The 19174-nt window shown below is 37.8% G+C and overlaps 1 protein-coding gene across 1 annotated transcript in view; it reads left to right on the forward strand.

The window, feature by feature from the left end:
- Positions 1–19174, forward strand: part of MYO3A (myosin IIIA) — a 230374-nt gene that overhangs the window by 11973 nt on the left and 199227 nt on the right. Inside the window, exons 3-4 of the mRNA XM_078074084.1 lie at positions 13876–13980; positions 14744–14843. Of these exons, the coding sequence (XP_077930210.1) occupies positions 13876–13980; positions 14744–14843 (205 nt within the window). The remainder of the gene's footprint in view (positions 1–13875; positions 13981–14743; positions 14844–19174) is intronic.

Genomic DNA, 19174 nt, shown 5'->3' on the forward strand with positions numbered 1-19174 from the left:
GAGAGATAGAGAGGGATGATAGATAAGTTAAAAGCAAAAAGAAGGTGAAATGTACTTGAGCTTTAATATGTACTCAATAACAAAGCTTTAAAATACATGAAGCAGAAACTAGTACAATAGAAAAAAGAAATAGATATATTCACAATGTTAAGATTTCTTTTTCTTTCTTTCTTTCTTTCTTTCTTTCTTTCTTTCTTTTTTTTCTTTCTTTCTTTCTTTTTCTTTCTTTCTTTCTTTCTTTCTTTCTTTCTTTCTTTCTTTCTTTCTTTCTTTCTTTCTTTCTGAGAGGAAGAGAGAGAGCACACAGAGGGAGAGGGAGAGGAAGAAGTAGACTCCACGCTGAGCAGGGAGACCAGTATATTCACAACTTTAAATGGAAAATTCAACATTCTTCCCAGTAATTTAAAGAATAAGTAGAAAATCAGTATGAACATAGAAGACTTGGGTATTCTGGACTATGAAACAAATCTCAACAAATTTAAAAATAGTGAACTCATGACAAGTATATTGCCTGACCATAAGAGAATTAAATTAAAAATAAAGATACCAGGAAAAACTCCCAAATATTTGGAAATTAGACCATGTACTTCAAAAGTAACCCTTAGCTCAAAGAGGAAATTTTAAGAAAAATGAGAAAATAGTTTGAAATGGTAATGGAAACATGACATATCAAAGTTCTGAGATGCAGTTAGGCAGTGCCTAGATGGACATTTATACTTCCTTTCAATGCTTATTTTAGAAAAGAAGAAACGTTTAATACCAGTTTGGTAAGATTTTTGCCTTAAGATGCTAATAAAATCAAAACAAATTAAATCCAATGGAAGCTGAAGAAAATAAATAATGAAGATAATAGTAGGAATCAATTAAATAGAAAATGAACAAAAACAATAGAGAAAATGAAAGCAAAACTTGGTTCTTTGAAAGTTGTTAATAAACTTGATAAATCTCTCTAGATGGATCCAGAAAAAAATGATAACATACAAATTGCCAATATTAGAGATCAAATAGGGAAATCACTATTAAATCTATAGACATTAGCATAATAGTAATGAAATATAATGAACAACTTTATATTTTTTAAACATTTTTTTATTTATTCATATATTAGAGACAGAGAGTGTGCAAGCAGGGTCGGGGGGGGGGAGAAGAAAGGAGAGAGAATCTGAAACAGACTCCACACTAAGCGCAGAGCCTGATGCAGGGCTCCACCTCATGACCACAAGATCATGACCTGAGCTGAAATGAAGAGTCAGACGCTTAACCGACTGAGCCACTGAAGCACCTCATGAACAACTTTATATTAATAAGTTTGGCAACTGATTATCTGATGTTGTTCTTGAAAGACACAAACTATGGGGCGCCTGGGTGGCTCAGTTGGTTAAGCGACTGCCTTCGGCTCAGGTCATGATCCTGGAGTCCCAGGATCGAGTCCCGCATCGGGCTCCCTGCTCAGCAGGGAGTCTGCTTCTCCCTCTGACCATCTCCCCTCTCATGCTCTCTCTATCTCATTCTCTCTTTCAAATAAATAAATAAAATCTTAAAAAAAAAAAAAGAAAGACACAAACTATAAAACTGACATGAGAAGTAGAAAACGTAAATAGCTTTATATTGATAAAAGAAACTTAATTCATAATTAAAACCCTTCCCATAAAGAGGAATACCAGGCCCAGTTTCTTCACTGGTAAATTCTATCAAATATTTATACCAACTAAATTCCAGAGAGATATAGAAATTATTATTCCTGTATAATTCTATTCCATCGTCCTTGTTTTTACAACTATTCTTGTTATACATTTCACATAAATAAATGGTACAATAATTTTTATAACTACTATATATAATTTTATGTATTTTGACAAAGTTGAGAGAGGAAAGGACAGCCAGTATATAATCGTAGAATTTTTTATATTAACTTTCTTATTTAACATTTCCAGTTCTCTTCATTTCTTTCTGTGAATTCCAGTTACCATCTGGTGTCATCACATCAATCCAGCTTTGTTCTAGCCCACTTCTTTTGTGCTGTTATTGTCAAACATATTACATTTCTATATACTATAGACCCAACAATACAATTATGTACATATTGTTTTATAGAATTGCTTTTTAAATCAGTTAAGAAAAAAAGAAATATGCATGTATACTGTCTTTTATGATAAAATAAGTACCTTTACTGATGTTCTTTATTTTCTCATGTGGTTTCAAATAACTATTGGGGATGACTTGCTTTAATCCTAAAGAACTTTCTTTAGTATTTCTTATAAGTTGGATCTGCTAGCAACAAATTGTCTCAGTTTTGTTTACCTAGCAATATATTAATTTCCTCCTTAATTTTGAAGATTGTCTTGCCGGATATAAGACTCTTGGTGGGCAGTTGTTTTTTTGTTTTTTGTTTTGTTTTTGTTTTTGTTTTTATTGAGCACCTTGAATATATCATCCTTCTTCCTTCTGGCCTCAGTAGTTCCTGATGAGAAGTCAGCAGTTCATCTTATTAGGGTTCTTTTTCCCATAACAATTCATTTTCTCCTGCTATTTTCAAGATTTTCTTTTTTTATTTTATATGACTATGGATCTCTATTCTACTTGAGTTCATTGAGCTTCTTGGATGTATAGATTAATATTTTTTATCAAATTTGGGAAGATTCAGCTATTTTTTCTTCCAAGATTTTTTTTCTGCTCCTTATTCTCTCCTTTCTTCTGGTACACCCATACATTTATCTCAGTATGCATACATTTCCCTGAAACTGTTCATTTATCTTCATTTTTTCTTCTCTCATATTTCATAATCTCTATCAATCTATCTTCAAGTTTGTGGGTTCTTTCTTCTGCCACTTCAAATCTACTGGTGAGCCCCTCTGTTGAATTTTTCATTTACATTACTGTAATATAATTTTCTACTCCAGAATTTTCATTTGGTTCTTTTTTTATGAGTTCCTTCTCTTTATTGATATTCTTTATTTGAAGAGACATTACTATCATACCATTCCTCACTTCTTAAAGCATGATTTCCTTTAATCCTCTGAATTTCTGCTTTGAAGTCTCTGTCTACTAAGTTCATCATCTGGGCTCTCTTATGGGTGGTTTCTGTTGCCTGCTCTTTCTTGTGTATATGAGTGACACTTTTCTGTTTCTTTACATATCATAATTTTTTTTTGGTTGAAAACTGGACATTCTATCATATATTTAATGTCTTACAGGAATTCTAGATATTGCTAAGGGGAAGCTTATTTTTTGTTTGTTTGTTTGCTAGTTTGTTTAGTAACTTGGCTTATCCCCCATGGTATGAAGCCTCTGATGTTGCTCCTCAGAGGGCGCAGCCTTGGGCATGTGCAGTCACCCTCAGGTGGGAGTAGTGTTAACAGTGCCTTCCTCCTCTCCTTCCCTGATCTTTCTATTAAGCTTTCTGTCTCTATGGTGAGCACTCAGTTATTAGCCAGCTGATTCTTCTATTGTTTTCAACAATGTGCTAGGGCAAAAATTGTTTCCCAGTCTGATCTAATGAATTCAGGCCTCTGTGCATGGGTCCTTTTTGAGGCGAGTCCTTTGAGATTCTTCTGACCCCAAGAGAGTTATTTTTAGCTGTTTCTTTCCTTGAATCTCTCTGCTAAGCTAGCTTGTCTGTGGTTACCTTCTTGTTCCCATGGAGTTACCTGCCTCCTTGTAATTACCAAAGCCACCACTGTTTTCAAGAATACTCTTAGGCTTGATCTTCCCCACCCTCTCTCTCAAATGTCAGGTCCAGCCTTGGAACTCCCTGTTTTTGTGGCCTGCCTCTCTCCCTGGGCAAAATATCTGAGCCACTGTTCTAGAGCTGGCTGCCTGTCTTGGACAGGGGCCCACATCATCCTGTTTTAGAAGCAGCACTGTGGACCAGAGAAGTGGACTCTGGTCTTCTCAGCCAGCTTTGCAGCACAGAGTTGGGTAAGGGGTGAGAAATGCTGGTGGTCTTCCCCTCCCAAAAAAGATACTGTGGACCTTGAATGGGAGCTGGTGGGAGGGGAACCCTATCTTCTTGGTCAGGCTCTCCCAGAGTAGAGATTTTGTCACTTTGCCCTGGTTGGGGGTGAGGATAGCAGGGTGGTTCAGTTACCACAGAATCTTGCTATTCTTACCAAAATTTAGTTATGTTCTCAAATGTTTCTCCATTTGCTATATGTCCTTACAACAATTTCCAAAGACATTAAATGGTTGTTTATTTTTAAATTTTTACCGGTTATGGTCGTTTCATGGGGGAATAGGTCCACAGAGTTCTTCACACCTCCATTCTGGGGAACAAAAAGAATCCTCCTATGAAATCTTTAAGAAAGAAACAGAGTCTTGTTGATTCATCTATGAGGCCAACATTATACTGACAAAAGAAGGCGAAGATATTACAAGAAAAGAAAACTATATTCTAACATTCCACATGAACATATATGTAAACATCCTTCATAAAATATTAACAAATTCAGTAACATATATAAAAATGTTAATATATCATGAGTGAATGGGATTTGTCCCTGGCATGCAAGTTTACTAAAACATTAAAAAAAATTAAAGTTCTCTGCATCACAATTCACTGCATTAACAGAATCAAAGAAAAAAAATCATGAAAAACGCGTGCCAAAATTCAATACCCCTTTGTGATAAAACACTCTCAAGCACACTAGGAATAGATGGAAAGTGCATCCACCCAAATTTTTAAGAAGTAAGTAAAAAGCTTGGAGTCTTCACAAAAGCATATATATAAAATATGTTCAATATCTTTGGTAAAATTTAAATTAAAACCACAATCACCATAGTATGCACCCACTAAAATGACTAAAATTACAGACTAATAAAACCGAATATTGGTGGATTGTGGGGCACATTGAACTCTTGCATGTTGCTCAGGCAGCTTGAAATGGTGCAGCTACTTTGCAAACAGTACAACGGTGTCTTCTAATGTTACACATAAACTTATCATATGGTCCAAGTTTCACCTGCAGGCATTCACTAAGATTGGTTTCTACAAAAAGATTCAAGCATGAATGTTGATGAGCAAAGTAAAAACTAGAACGAGTATTAGAAAATATGAGTTTCTGTTTTTGTGGCGTCCCACAGAATATGGTCTTAAGACTATATGGCCTTAGAGCATTCCTAGAATAAATGAAAAACAATTGAAGTCACAAAGACTTGCCCGATGATCTATAATTCTTGTTAAAAAGCTGTAGTTATTAATATGGTGGATATTGTTGCAGGAAAAGCCAGAAAGATGAATGCAATGAATAAAGAATCCAGAAACAGATCCATAATGAAAAAAAATAGAAAAATAACAAAAGTCAGAAATGCCAATTATAGAAATTAGTAGTCTTCTTTCAGAAATTTGAGTAAAAATATATGCTCTCCAAACACAGTGTAGACAGAATGCATTTAGAAAACTTATAAAGGCTGTCTTTGAAAGTTAGTTGTGATGGTCTGTTTATAGAATCTCATCCCTTTTGATTTAGATTGTTTTTTAAAATGTTTGACTATAACCTGATTAGAGAATTCATTTTTAGTGGTGCTCTGTTATTAGTATAACTCTGGTTTAAGAAAATTATACTTCAATTTTGTTCGATTAAAGAACACTAATGACATTGTGTTGCAAAACTATACTTAAGGGCTTTTCAGTCCCCCATTACAAATCCCCATTTTAGTTTATGTTGGCAATTTAAGAATTGCATAGGCTCAATATGACATAATTCATTCATCTGGATGCAATTATTTTTAAAGGAAAACATAAGGTCAATCTCATTTTTAATGATCTATTGCCTAATTCAGAAACATCTGCATTTCATCTTATATATTTTAATACTTCATGATCATTTAAAAACAAATATACACTTCAATTTAACTTTTATTATTTTTACTTTTCTTTATATGAAAGAAAGGCATTTTATGCAAGTTGAGCAAAAGCATATTTCATCTAAGAGCATATTTGAAATTTCAGTAATTCTAAATGAGGGTTTTGAGAATTCATGGTGCTTTTTCATTTCGAGCATCTTTAGGAATAGCTAAACCACAAATTAATTTGTGGTTTATTGACATTTGGCACCTATAGTCTGTTTCATAATTTCCATGTTTGTTATATTTGCCCTCTTTCCCCATTGAGCTTTCATTTCAACCTAGTTTCTTAAACTTTCATTCAGAAGACTCTTTTCTATCCTAGAAACTAAACCACTCTTTCTGCTTCAGAAGGCAGCTGAAGAAACAAACTTTGCTATTCTCTGTACGGAACCTGTGTAGAAGGCATTGGGCAGGGTCCAAGAAGAGGGAACTGTTTACATCTTCAGTTCCTCCTGGTCAAGGTCCACACGAAGCCCCACCTGGTAATTTCCCCTAACAGCAGACACAACCATAGTCAAACAGAGCAACCAGCATACATTCAATGAGGGGGAGGATTTTCTATTTAAGAATATTTCATCATTTAAAAAAAAAGAATATTTCATCATTTGTGATTTTCTCTGTCATTAACCTCTTAAAAAACTAGAATATTTGGAGGCAGTTTTTTTTCTTCAGCATAAGTAATCAAAAAAAATGAATCAATGAATAAGTGGATAAAATGTATGTGTCTCAAGCTGTGTAAAATGGGAATTTTATGACTTCAAAGGTCAAGCATCTAGATTTACACAGACTCTAACTTTTGGAGCTATAAATACTAGAAGATAAAAAATTTTAGGTACATATTCTTTACAAAGTAAGTGCACAAAAGAAAAAGGCATTTTCCCCTTTTTCTTTGTTTCCCACCTTAACACTACTCCCAGATAGAGAAGAGACCTCCTGCTAAAAATATCACACAGCAGAGTCTCTGTATTTGGGGGAAGTTCTGTCTCTGATTTCATTGTTGCTATCCATCCCTTTGCAATTTTATGTTGTTTTGTTGTTTCTTTTCTTCCTGGTTTCTAAACAGGAGTTATTTTTGGTCTTTGTACTTTAGTCTCTCTTTCCCCATGAGGGTAGTGTTTAGGGCCTTGGGAAGGTGAGGCCCAGATGAATACTGAAAACAGACTAGATGCTCCCAAGGAAGGGTGCTGATTGGAGGTCCATGCTAGGCAGAGGTAAGGGACAGTTCTGTCCCTCATCAAGAAGACTTCAAGACTCTCAACTTGATACCTCAATATGGTCATCAATTTGATGACAATTTGATGGTCATCAAAATGACCATCAATAGCTGTCATAGGGTCACACATGTAATAGGCACCAAATATTTTTAGTTCAAGTGTACTCTCTAACCAGGCACTAATTATTTAATGAAACCCTGGAAAATCAATGATGGTATGCAAATGGTTAAATTGGGCTTGGATTTTTGATGAAACCTAAGTATCAGAAATTAGACATTTTAAAATCCACAAGTCTTTGGATATTTAGTTTAAATAACACTTCTGAAAACAAGTTGCACATATATTATTAACAATCACGATACATAGCAAACAGTACAGTAAAAGATATAAAAGGAAATAAGGCCTCTGTTATTTCAAGTATACATTCTGGAAGTAAAATGTGAATATCTGATTTTCATAATTTATTTATTCTATTTAATTTATTTTATTCCTTCCATATATTAAACTCAGATAATGTTTTGGAGTTTTATTTTTCTTTTTGATCCATAATATGAGGATTTTTAGTGGGCTTTTAAAATCCTCCCCACTTTGGAAGTTTTCTTTGTTTTCGTTTTTTTTCTTTTTAACTTTTAGTCTTTAATTGGTCATTGGTCACTTTTTTTTAACTTTTGGTCATTCTATCTTCATATTGTTAAAAGTTTCAACCAATAAATGGTCACTCTTTTTCAAATGTCTTATGAAACGATTACATTATTGAAACCCTTTATTTATTGTGTTATTCAAATTACTTATAGCTCTATCTTTGAGAAGCTGATTCTGAATTTCATCTAGAAGAGTAAATGTGCGGGAAGAGCCTAGAAATTTTTGGAAAGACAGTAAGAGATGACTTCTTTTATTTGATAAACCAACTTTTAAGCTACAGGCTTTAAAACAAGTTGATACTTGACAAGAACAGAGAGATCAGAGGAATTTTATAGATAATCTATAGAAAGGCCCAGGCACTCACTGGAATCCAGCTTATAGCAATGGTGACATCTCATATGGTAGCAGACTGTCTATTGGGAACAAACTAAATAGTACACATTTAAAACACTGGAAGTGAGGGCCACCTGAGTGGCTCAGTCAGTTGAGCGTCTGACTCTTGATTTCAGCTCAGGATCATGAAATCAAGCGCCACGTTGGGCATGGAGCCTGCTTAAGATTCCTTTTCTCCCTCTCCCTCTGCCCCTCCCCTGCTCTCTCTCTCTCTCTCTGAAATAAATAAATAAATCTTTAAAGAAATAAATAAAAAATAAAACACTGTTAGTGAATTACATATCAAAATATGCTAAAAGTGATAAAATCATAGAAAGAAAACAAAAATATCGTAATGATCTTAGTTTAAGGAAAAGCCTTTCTTCTGAGCATGACCGAATAAGAGAAAAGTGTGAACATTAAGAAAAAAGTTGAGGGGCGCCTGGGTGGCTCAGTCGTTAAGCGTCTGCCTTCGGCTCAGGTCATGATCCCAGGGTCCTGGGATCGAGCCCCGCATCGGGCTCCCTGCTCCGCGGGAAGCCTGCTTCTCCCTCTCCCACTCCCCCTGCTTGTGTTCCCTCTCTTGCTGTGTCTCTCTGTCAAATAAATAAATAAAATCTTTAAAAAAAAAAAAAAAAAAAGTTGATAAATTTGAATCCCTCCCACCCCCCCCCGAAACTACACATCTTAATTGCAGAAGACACCGTAACCAAAGTGAATATACCATAACCAGAGAAAACTGTTGTCAACATCTACAAGGGCAGATTCTATCCTGTCTTTAAATCTTTTCCTTTTTTCCCTTCCGACGTGATGTTATCAGTCTGTCTGTGGTATTCCACAGTACTTGCTCATTATTATTTTCCATATAACTATAATTCAAGACCTAACATATAATCTAGGTAATTGTTATTTAATCTCTTTAATGCAGAGTTTTTCAGTCTTGGGCTGTTGATGCTTTGGCCCGAATGATTGTGGATTGTCCAGTGCAACGTCAGATATTTAGCAGCATGCCTGACCTCTAAATGCTAGTAGCAGCTTCAAGCCTAGTCCTAACAATCAAAAATATGTCCCAACATTACCAGGTGTCCCCCTTGGCACAAAATGGTCCCTGTTTGAAAACCGCTGGTCTGACAGTATTTCAAGTTTATTGGGGGCCAAAGCTGCCCTAGTCATCTCTGACCCACTTTAGTGTCTCAGTGCTTTGCACATAGTAACAGTTCAATAAACGTTTGTTGAATATAAAGGAATAAATAATGATTCTTCTAAAAATCCCTTCTTAACCAAATATACTATTATAAGGAAAACGTATATATCAAGAATATTTTCTGTGTTTGTACATCATTTATGTTAAAATGTATTGGATATAAAATGCAATAGTGAGTGGAATAATTTAGTTTCTGAGAAGACACTGTTGTAAGCGGCTTATCATAACTTAGATAAATTTTGTATGTTCCTTTGTTATTGTTTTAGGACCTTTTCACATTTTTGTTTGAACAGTTTTAAAATGTTTTGTGGGAAAACTGGGTGGAAGGTACAGAGAGTTACCATAAACCTCTTGCCCCCAGTGTTCCCTCTTATTGACATCTTGTGGTTAGCATGGTTCACTTGTTACAGTTGATGAGCCAATCATGATCCATTTTATTACCAGAGGTCCATAATTTACATTAGGGTTCATTCTTTGTGTTGTACATTTTACGGATTTTTGAAGAGATTTCATTTTTTTAAGAGCAGCTTTAGAGTCACAGAAAAATTGAGAAGAAGGTACAGAGATCTTCTGTATAGTGCCCGTCCCCACACGTACGCAGCCTCTCCTATTACCAACATCCCCCACCAGCATTGGTACATTTCTTAAAATCGATGAACTGGCACTGACATGTCATTGTCACCCAAAGCCCATAGTTTACACTAGGGTTCACTCTTGGTGTTGTACATTTTACAGATTTTGACATATATAGTAACTATATCCACCATTATAGTATCATCCAGAGTTGCTACACTGCCCTAAAAGTCCTCTGTGTTCCCTCTTTTTCATCTCTGTTCCTCTTCCCTCAACCCCTATTAACCTTTGATCTTTTTACTGTCTCCAGAGTGTTTCCTTTTCCAGAATGTCATATAGTTGGAATCATACAGTATGTGGTCTTTCCAGATTGGCTTCTTTCACTTAACATTATGTATTCAAGATTCCCTTATTCTCGGTGTTGGCAACTAGGTTTTAAACTCAATTCAAAGTCATACCTTTCTTGGACACTTTTGATTAACAGAAAAATGTACTGTAATAATTGGTCATCCTCATATAATCCATACCTCACACTATGTATCAAAATTAAATAAAAATGGATCATATACCTACCTATGTAAAACCTAAACTATAAAATTTCCTATAGAAAATACAGGAGAAAAATTTTGTGACCTTGGATTAGGCAAGGATTTCCTTTATAGAACACAAAAGGCAGATTCCTTAGTATTCTAAAAATGATAAACTTAAAATTTCTGCTCTTCAAAAGAATCCTTAAAGGACAAGCCACAGACTGGGAGAAAATATTTGCAAAACACCTGATAAAAAAATTTGCAAAACATCCTAAATATATAAAGAACTCTCAAAATGCAGTAATGAGAAAACAACCAATAAATAATGAACAAAAAAATTGAATACTTTCCCAAGGAAAGTGTATGAATAGCAAATGAGCACATGAAAAGATAGTCAACGTGATTAGTCATTAGGAAAATCCAAATTAAAACTATAATGAGATAACACTGCTATTTAAGAATGGCTTTAAAAAACTTCATAATATCTGCTGGCAAGGATGGAGGGCGACTGGAATTCTCATACACCACTAGTGGGAATGCAGAATGGGATAGGCACTTTGAGAAATAGTTTGGATGATGCTTAGAAGGTTAAACATATGACCCATAGGACTCAACACTCCCCTGTCTTAGGTACTTACTAAGAGAAATGAAAGGTATATTCATGTGACGAACTGTATGCAGTGTTTACGAGGGTTTTGCTCATAATTGCCCCAAACTGGGAATACCTCAAATGTCTTTCAGTTACTGAATGAATAAACAAACAGTGGCTTATCTATTCAACGGAATACTCATCATTAAAAAATGAATGAACAACGGGGTGCCTGGGTGGCTCAGTTGGTTGAGCATCCTACTCTTGATTTTGGCTCAGGTCATGATCGAAGGGTCATGAGATTGAGCCCCACGTCAGGCTCTGAACTCAGTGTGGAGTCTGCTTGAGAGTCTCTCTCCCTCTCCCTCTACCCCCTCCCTGCTCATGCTCTCTCACACTTTTTCTCTCTCTCTCTAAAAAAAAAAGGAATGAACAATATTAAAACCTTAGAAAAGAAATATTCAACAATAGAGATGAATTTCAGGTTCATTAGGTAAAGTCAAAGAAGCCAGACTCAATGGGCTACAACCTTATGACCCAGTTTCTATGACAGTCTTGCAAATGGGGACAGAAAACAGATTAGTGGTTTCCAGGGGCTAGGGAGGGGTTTGACTACAAAGAAACGCAAGGAAGGTTTTTATGTCCTGGATTTGTTCGATATCTGGATTGTGGTAGTGGTTAGATGATGAATGCACTTGTCAAAACTCAGAATTTCAGCTAAATTGCGTTAATCTTATTGTATGTAAATTGTATCTCAATATACCTTACTTTAAAAAACAAAGTGAAGAATTTATTACAAAGAATTCTGTATTCTAAACTTTACTAGATGGGAAAAACAACTGTTTGAAATAAAAATTGACTACAGAAAGTAAAATTTGAACTGCTTAGTGTGAATTACAGGATTGCATTAGTTCTTCCTGTAGCTCATTTTTTATTTTATTTCCTGCACATTCTTTAGGGTTCCTTTATCCCTCCCCTAACATTCCAGCCATTTCCTCTTGCATTTACAGTCAACCCCAGAAGATGCAGCCAAAAAGAAGCCACACTTTGGAGAAATTGGAAAGGACACTTAGTCTCCCCATGGTGATTTTTAGATATTTTAAAACTGGCCCTGAAATTTGGGTTTTTTGTTTTGTTTTGTTTTTTTGAGAGAGAGAGAGAATGAGCAGGGGAGAGGCAGAAGGAGAGGGAGAGAGAGAATCTTAAGCAGGTTCTATGCCTAGAGCAGAGCCTGATGCGGGGCTTGATCTCACGACCCCGAGATCATGATCTAAGCCGAAATCAAGAGTCAGACACTTAACCAACCGAGCCACCCCGGCACCCCTAAAATTTGGTTCTTTGAAATAAGTGCCATGCAATTTAAAGAAATTTGAATTTCTTTTCAATTTTGAGTAATTCTTTGAACCAATCATGCTAGGCCACAGTGGGGGCAGCGTGACCCTGTTCTCTGCTGCCTGGACAGCAAGAGTCTTCTGTTTGTCCAGCGAAATAGTATTCCCCTTCCTGATGCAGAAGAAAATGCAAGTTTGGGAATGCTGGGACTGCACCTCTATAAGCTGAAAGAAGTTTTCTTTGAATGTAGAAAAGCATCAGCTGCAAATTGGTTAAGTGTGAAGGCTCCATTCTAGAATCAGACTGTCAAAGTTCCTATCTTAGCTCTGTCACTCCTGTGTGATCTTTCAAGAGTTACTTTATCATTTTGTGTCTCACTTTCCCGATCTTTAATATGGAGATGATAATACCTACTGAGGGAGAGGCGAGATACAGAGATAACTCGTGTGAATGGATTAGAAATGTTCATGGCACAAAGTATGTGCTCAACACATCTGCGCTATGATTACCTAATCCATAATGTATCAGAAGTGTTGGGCATCCAATACAATTGAATTACCACATTAGGAAAATTTTGGGAGAAAATGTGTCCAGTATTTCAAACTAGGATGCCAGGAGTTTAGGCAAGGATTGCCTCCTCTCACCGATCTTCTTTGCTTCTATTTAGCTTAATAAAGTCATGGAAATTATGGCTTTTAGCTCCCAGGCACTGGTGGGTAACAAAGGCAGGCAGGAGAGAAGGCTGAAGAGTCAGGGTAAGACCATGGACCAGAGCCCCAGAGGAGAATCAGGGCAGAAGGTAGAGGCTAAAGGGTCAGAGATTAATAGATCAATACTCACGGGGTCCAGGCTTCACCGGGACCATTTACCTAATTATCGCCCCTCTCTGGTGCTTCTCTGTTCTGCAAATCTGCTGCTCTTTTGAAAGTTTTCTGTGGGATTTAATGTTACCTAACTTTGCAGAATGTGCATGTGAAAAATTCCCTACCATGGTCTTCCCTTTTGTTTTTTCACTTAGATTCCCCTACTTTTGTGGTGTTGGGCGGGAAGAAGCTAAAGAGCCTGAGAAGCATGGTATTTAAAACAGTTTTCTGAAATGTTGTTTGTAGTCCTTATTTCAATGCATTCTGAAATTTTGCCACAAAGGGGGCTTGTTTTTAAGTGAATGCATATACAAAATAATATGTAGCCTTGTATTGAGGTCATGGAATCTTATTGCACTATTAATTAAACAATCAGAAATCAAGAATACTTTTTTCTTTAAGCCCTAGATCCTAAAATTGGGGACTAATTTGTGAAATCATAATTATTCTCCTTGAATTTAAAAATCAAGCCCAGGGCTTCTCCAGACTCTCTTCTAAAAAGTAACTCACATGAAAACTGTTTTCTAATAATTAATTGCGCATTAGTACATTTTATTTGTTCATTTCATTTATGAAGCCATAAAGATGATGAGAGCAATCGTTTGAAACAAAAAAATCGGAACAATTTCAAAAAAATGTTTTTAGAAAACCTTTTAGAGCAAGTACTTAAATTGTCGTATCCATTTTAATATCTTGGAATATTCCCTTATAGCTGTGCAATGGAGGATCAGTGGCTGATCTTGTGAAGGGATTTCTGAAGAAGGGCAAAAGAATGAGTGAACCCATAATTGCCTATATTTTACATGAAGCACTATTGGTAAGGCAATTTAAATTGTTCATGCATTAATTATGAGGCAGTCCTAGTTCAATAAAAAACATGGATCCTAATTTTAGAAAAATATCACTACATTAGTATTGATGCGAGTATATGCAAAATCTGAAATGTTTAGCGTTACTAATTCCTTGTTTTATTAGAAACCAAGGGGCACCTGGGTGGCTCAGTCATTGAGCATCTGCCTTCAGCTCAGGTCATGGTCCCAGGGTCCTGGAATCGAGCCCCACATCAGGCTCCCTGCTCAGCGGGAAGCCTGCTTCTCCCTCTCCCACTCCCTCTGCTTGTGTTCCCCCCCCTCAAATAAATAAATAAAATCTTAAAAAAAAAAAAAAAAAACCTACCCTCCTTTGTGTCAGCAGAACCCTGAGTTCTGATGTCCCACCTATATTTCTGAGACTGATTGTGATGAAGGAAGATAATGTGTACTTTTTATTAATAGGTTTTTATTTGCCATTATTTAAAATAAGTAGACAGAATGTTTCATCCACTGAGATCAACATGTTTTTAATGGAGTATTTGATAAGAGTTAAGGAAGGGGATGCTCTAGTTTATGAATTTTTATAAAGTCCAAAGTGGAAATGAGGTATTTTGATTTGACTAATTCAATGTGAAACATTTTAAGAATGTTTGAATGTTAATTTTGACCACTATTTCCGATTGATTTTGCACAAACGCATCCTTCTGAAAAATGTCATGTTTGTTTGATGCTTTCTTTAAAAGTCATTCTGTATCTCCCACCCCTTAGGGCCTTCAGCATTTGCATAACAACAAAACCATCCACCGTGATGTAAAAGGAAATAACATTCTGTTGACCACTGAGGGTGGAATCAAACTCGTAGATTTTGGTAAGTGTGGCTTGAAATGCGTGAGTTTGGGCTGCAAAATGAGCCCTCAGCCTCGCTTTCTAGGCATTGAAAGTGGAGAAAAAACAGTATCCCACTGAGGTAAGAAAGTGCAGGGATTTTTTTTTGTAAGTTTGGTCAATGAGAGATTCCCAGAAGGAAGAGTGACTCTTTTCAAGCCAGCGAGCCTGTGCCCACACCACTGTAGCAGTATGCGGGTTGATGGTCTGAAATAGACAGCACCCCAAATGCTTGCACTAAGCCTACGTGGTAGTCCCACGGCCCTTATTAGTTGCTTTACAAATGGGCATGTGTCCAAATGCAACATTTCGAGACATGAAGGGAAACCTTCAAAGGTCTCTGGGAAAATTGTTCCTGTCGTAAGAAGGAGGCACAGGGAGAGGTGGTCTCTTTCTTTCTTGGGACCCTGTCTGTCTTATTGCCATGCGTGAACGCGCTGCAGCCCCCTTGCTCTATCCCAAGAGGAGAGCCACCCTGGGAGAGGCGGAGCTGAGAGGCAGGAAGAACGAGGGTCCTCAGTGGTAGAACTGAGCCACTGAATCAATGGATTCCGGCGCCTGCCCTCTCTCTGGACCTTTTGTCATGTGAGATAATAAATTTCCATATTTACTAAGCCAAATGGGCTTCTGTGTCATAGCCAAAGGCACCATAACTGATACGTCCCCTGTTCATCTGGGCAGTTATTTAGCGGTATGACAATGTCCTTCCACACCTCCTCTCATTGGATTCCTGTTGAGTGCACTGCTCCTGGGACGGTGGGCCACTTTATTCTAGAACGTCTCCATGTCAAGTGTCCTTCAGTCACCTTTCCCTTACTCTGGCTGGGGAAGGTGTCCCTCCTTGTGCTTCTTTACCCTTTATATTTCTCCCTTTTTGTGTTTATCACATAGGATTTTCACTATCTATTTGGTCCTTATCCTTTGATAAAAATACTTAGAAAGATAAATAGGCTCTTTCAGAGGTAGAATTTCATCTTACTCTATCTTGTAGACCTAATGCTTTGGGTGTAGTAGTTCAGTGAGTAATAGTTGAATGAATGAATGTTACTTCATTTTGCATTTTGGAAACTGAAGCTTAGGGAAGGTGGAAATTAATTGAGTTTAATATCCGAGTGTGTAGCTCCCTAGGGATCTGGCTTACCCCTGGAATGAATTTCAGAGCATCTGGAGAGGAATGGATGAATCGCATATTCTTCAAACAGCCATGCATGCACCTTTTTTTTTTTTTTTTTCCTCAGTTAAGTTTTTGAAAACTGCTGAGCAACAACAGTGAGCTTGACAGTGAATTTCTGATGGACAACTGGGATGCAGCTAGTCTGTTGCTGATTGAGTTCAGAGCTGTGTGTTGGCACAATCTGGCTGGGTTAGGATACTAACAGCCAACTTGTGCCTGAAATGGAAAAGAACAACAACAAAATGCTTTATATTGCTCCATAGGAAGGGCCGTTCTCTTCAGTCATGAAAGAAAAACTGGTAAACCAGTAGCTTTGAGAAATGCACCTTCCTGGGACACCCTCCAAAGTAGTCTAGATTAAAAACATATACCTAAATAACAAAGTGGACTTTTATGTGATACCTTTGTAAATAATCGTAAGTTGGGAAACTGACAAAATGAGGGCTTTGGTTTTGGATGAATTGAGTTATGGACTTTATTTTCAGCAACAATTAGAAAAGAGGGCCAGTCACCTACTCAGTGTGTTCACAGTGTCTGATACTAAAATGCTATTATTTGCATATAAGATAATGCTTATATTTCTGTTCCCTGTGGTAAGATGACTTGGATTCAGTTTGCCTAAAACGATTTGTAGGTTTCCAAATGAATTAAAACCTGGGGATGGAGGTGCATGCCTAGTGAATCTCCTCAAGGGCAGAAGGAGTCAAATGCGATAAGCCACAACCTGCCGCATTTACATTGAAAACCGATGTCCTCATTTAACGTTGAAATCAAATGTTCGGGGAAGGCTGAAGCTGGGAGTAGTGTTTTAGAATACAATTTATTTGAATTTCTCACCTCACAAAATCAATAGTAAGCTCATTATTGGCTCCCAAAGGACTGTGCCCAGATGGCTACCAGTCTTCAAAATGTCCAAGTGGAACTCCACCACCTCAGCCATCCCCAGAAATCTGCTTCATGTCAAGAGTTTCTTGTCTTGGAAGAAGTCACCAGTCCTGTTTCGTTGCTTAAGTCAGAAATCTTAGGCTCATCCCAAGAGTCTTCCTCCGTCTTTGCCTCCCACATCTACAACTAGTCGCAAAGTTCTGTCTCTCTATTACATGTATCCCCGGACTCCATCTCTCTGGCTTCTCCCTAGTACTGGCCGCTGTCTCCCACCTGACCTCCTGCACTTCTTCCCTCAACCCCTGCATCCAGTCTTCCTCCCTTCCTTCCGGTCCCGTTCTCCACACTGCAGCCAGGGGGACCCTTTCGGAAAGCGTAGCTGGTCCTGGCACTGTCTTGCTCAGTATTCTGGTCAATGGCTTCCACTAGCCCTTGTGTAGGCCTTTGCCTTATGATTTTCTGGGTAGCAAGACCCAGGCTACCTCTTGAGAAAGGTCTGTCTAAATTGTTTTATCTTCTCTTTAGCATACAGAGAATAAATTTCCAAGGATACATCAGAGGGTTTCACACAAGAGAGAACAGGAAGAAGAGGGAACACTTTCCAATTCTAGGGAGATTGTGGAAAGATGAAACAGAGAAAGAGGCAGGAGAGTGAGATGAGCTTTACAAAAGTGAAGCTGACAGCGAGGGCAGGAAGAAGCTCTCACCCACACACTCCCCACCATTGTCATCCACATTCCAGAGAGGCCACTGTTGCAGAGTGGACCAAGCCACGTCCTTGTCATCTACATTTGGACATGTAAAGTGATTCAGTAGAAGAAATACTCCAGTCGAGCTTCCCTAAACACTCCCATCAGTGTCCAGAAGCCACAAAGTCACTAAGAATCTGGGAAATTCCTAGAGGGGTTGCTCAGGATGGGCAGTGAGGCGCAGAGCGAATCACCTGGGCCGGATCTGAATAGGAGTCACAGCCAGACCTCAGAGTGTTCTCAGCTCCGGCTGAAGCCCACGTGAACCCAAGTCTGCCCAGAGGAACTCCAGCGTGCCCTGCCTGCATGAGGAGAGTGGACTACAAGCCCAGCTGATGCCAGCGCCAGCGTGGGAGGCCAGTAGGGTGCCTTGCAGCCGGGCAGACACACGGGCATGTGGCCCCAGCAGCTAGAGACCCACCACACCCAAGGACGCTCCCTCTTCTCCCTGCCCTAGGGTCTTATTAAGCCATCCCTCATCCTGTACGCACAGTCCCATCTTCAGGAGGGAGGAAGGAGAAGGGATGCCATCTGAGAGATGGGGCAGGCACTTTTATCCAAGAGAGACTGGATTCTATCTGAAAGGACGTTATGGGTTTATTGGATCTGACTAAGGTTTACTGCCTTCCCCACCAGTAGGTAGGGGCACAAAGAAAGGCCATAACAGAGGCAAAAGGAAGAAACTACAATTTCTCTGTGTATCTTAGTATAGTGTTACTAAATTTTGTGACCAGTTACAGACATGATGCTTTCCCTACAGAGAAACCTCCCTTCACCCGTGCACCCAGCTAACTTCTGTTTGCCTGGCTGAGTACCTCCCCAACCCCCCATACTTTGTTTAGCTAACCAGTTGTCACACTTGATTTTAATCATATGTTTAATTTGACTCCCTTCCCTGCTAAGCTATAAGCGTCATGATGCCACAGTCTCTGTCTGGTCCAGCACTTCGTCTCTAGAGCCAACCATGGTATCGGCACCTTGAAAGCGCTCAGCAAATACTCCCAAGTGAGTGAATGAATGAGAGGCAGGATTTTCCATAGGACATCAAAATGCTCGTCTACAAGTACGAAAAAGAATATTCTCTACCTCAGATGGTTGAATGCTGTGAAAAATAAATGGCATGATACAAGCAAACTACTTAGTATAATTATTGACACTTCATCATTTAAAAAATTTGAGCTATTACCATTATCATGAAATAGTATTCTCACTTAGCCCCTAGCTCAGTGTTCTACACATAGTAGGTAGTTGATAAACAGTAACTAAATATTTTTAAAAATAGTTGCTAAATACTGAAAATGTGAGTTCCCAAAATAGCTTCTTTTTGTTTCCAAAATAGAAAGTAGCCCTTTGCTGGAATAAACTTGGTATTACTTTAAGTATCAAGCTACTTAATTATACTAAAAGTAAGATTCAGTTTGCTAATACTAGTTATGAATACAGCCTTTAAGAAAACCTTTTTTTGTTGTTAAATGGATATGTTTTTACAGAAGCCCCCCAGACACC

The sequence above is a fragment of the Halichoerus grypus genome, chromosome 6 (assembly GCF_964656455.1).
Source record: "Halichoerus grypus chromosome 6, mHalGry1.hap1.1, whole genome shotgun sequence".
Lineage (NCBI taxonomy): Eukaryota > Metazoa > Chordata > Mammalia > Carnivora > Phocidae > Halichoerus > Halichoerus grypus.